At 51.1% G+C, this 1671-nt stretch overlaps 1 protein-coding gene across 1 annotated transcript; it reads left to right on the top strand.

Moving 5' to 3' along the window:
- Positions 1–962: 962 nt before the first annotated feature.
- On the top strand, positions 963–1336 carry LOC105558152 (collagen alpha-1(II) chain-like; the record flags this gene model as incomplete). Its single annotated transcript, XM_012005699.1, has 1 exon — positions 963–1336. A coding segment is annotated over exon 1 (374 nt), but the record flags the coding sequence as incomplete, so codon positions are not given.
- Between the last annotated feature and the right edge of the window lie 335 nt (positions 1337–1671).

Here is a 1671-nt window from a genome sequence, read left to right on the forward strand (position 1 = left end):
TTTTACCGTTATTATTAATAGTATTTTTATTTTCAGTGGCTAGCTTTGTCATAAAGAATCATGAAGTAATACCTATTTTTGATTATGTACATTTGTTGAAAGGGGTCAGAAATAATCTTTTAACAAAAGATTTAGATCTAGATGTTACGAGTAAATCTATTTCAGAAAAGAAATATGCGTCCTGGGATCATATTGAAACAATTAATGAAATTGACAAGAACTCTTTCCTGAAATATCGTCAAATGGACACAATAACAAATAAATATATTATTCCTAGACTTATCCCAAAAATGAGAGTAAAGTATGCCTCTCAAATTTTTAGTCGCACGGTTTCAAACTTATGGATGTCATTAAATTTAAAATATTAAATTTAAATTCAGGTAAAACAATATGTGATAAATTTTTTAATAATATTTAAACTTTAGTTTCTCCACCTCTTATTGAATTTTATGTTTTAGGCCTTGTCCAGACACAGCAAGGTGAAATAATGTTACCAAAAAGTGCATTCGCAACCTGTGAAATTCTACGATTTTTCAATGATCTCTTTGATTCGTTTAATGGAAAAAAGGGACAAGGATTGAGTATTATTATAACTTGTACTAGTGGTCATATATTATTTTGGCAAGAAGCGTGTAATAAATTAAGAAGAATGAGTTATGTGGAGAAAAAAAACTCGAAAAATCTGTAAAAAAAATGCACCCAAGTGCTTAAAAAATTGGGTTTGGACTATTAATGCTGCGCAAGGAATTTGGGGTATACCTCGTAAGGTTAAGTTTGAGTCCCCCCGTGTGGGCCACCTTGTCGTGGTGGGGGGGCTTAAGGCGGGCGTTCGGCCTGGAGCCGCTGTGTGCCGTTTCAGGCTCCGGCGGTTCCTTGGGTTGGGCGTCCGCCGACTAAGAGCCCACTTGGCCAGTGTTTGGCTAGGCCGATCATCGGCCGGGGGTGTGGGGAAGCGATGTTCCATGGACACTTGTCCGGAAGGGCATCGTGGACCCACACCGGGTCCCTGGAATCATAAGTTCATGGTTCCGGGGACGACTCCCGGTGCCCGCGGGCAATCGCTCTTACGGGCACCGGGGGTCGAGTCCCCTTCACCGAGTCCCACGGGTGTTCCCGGGGGAGCTCGGGGGGACGGGAGGGGCGGATTTTTCGGTCTCCCCACGTTGGGGGGGCCGGGAAGCCGTTCTGCTCGGGTAGACGGGCTGACGGGGCCGCTCGGACGTATTCAGAGGCAGGGCTCGTCAGCCTGGGGCCCTTGGAGCCGCTGGGACGTTTCCCAGGCGGAGTCCGGGGCCGTAGGCGGGGGGCTGTCGGGGCCGCTCGGACGTTTTCCGAGGTGGGGTCCGGCAGCCCGGGCGGGGTTCCGGTGGCGTGCGCTCCGGGTGGGCGGCCGTCGGCGCGTTTTAGCGTCGGCGGCCTCCCGTCCTGGGGCGCTTGCCGCCTCTGCCCTTTTCAAGGCGGACGGGGTCCAGCGACTCCGTTAAGGGGGACTCGTTCACCACACGTGTGGCGGACGAGCCCGCTGATCGCTGGTAGGGGATGAGGTACCCCGACTTCAAGCCTCCGGCCGCCGGGGCCGATAGGGGGGAGCTTGCTCCCCTCGCCGGACCGGGTAGCTTTCCTCCCGTCGTCCCATTATGCCGGTGTTCCGGCGGGCGGCGGGGGGGTCCG

Source organism: Vollenhovia emeryi, unplaced genomic scaffold, assembly GCF_000949405.1.
Source record: "Vollenhovia emeryi isolate VEMERY1.0 unplaced genomic scaffold, V.emery_V1.0 DF947460.1, whole genome shotgun sequence".
Taxonomy (NCBI): domain Eukaryota; kingdom Metazoa; phylum Arthropoda; class Insecta; order Hymenoptera; family Formicidae; genus Vollenhovia; species Vollenhovia emeryi.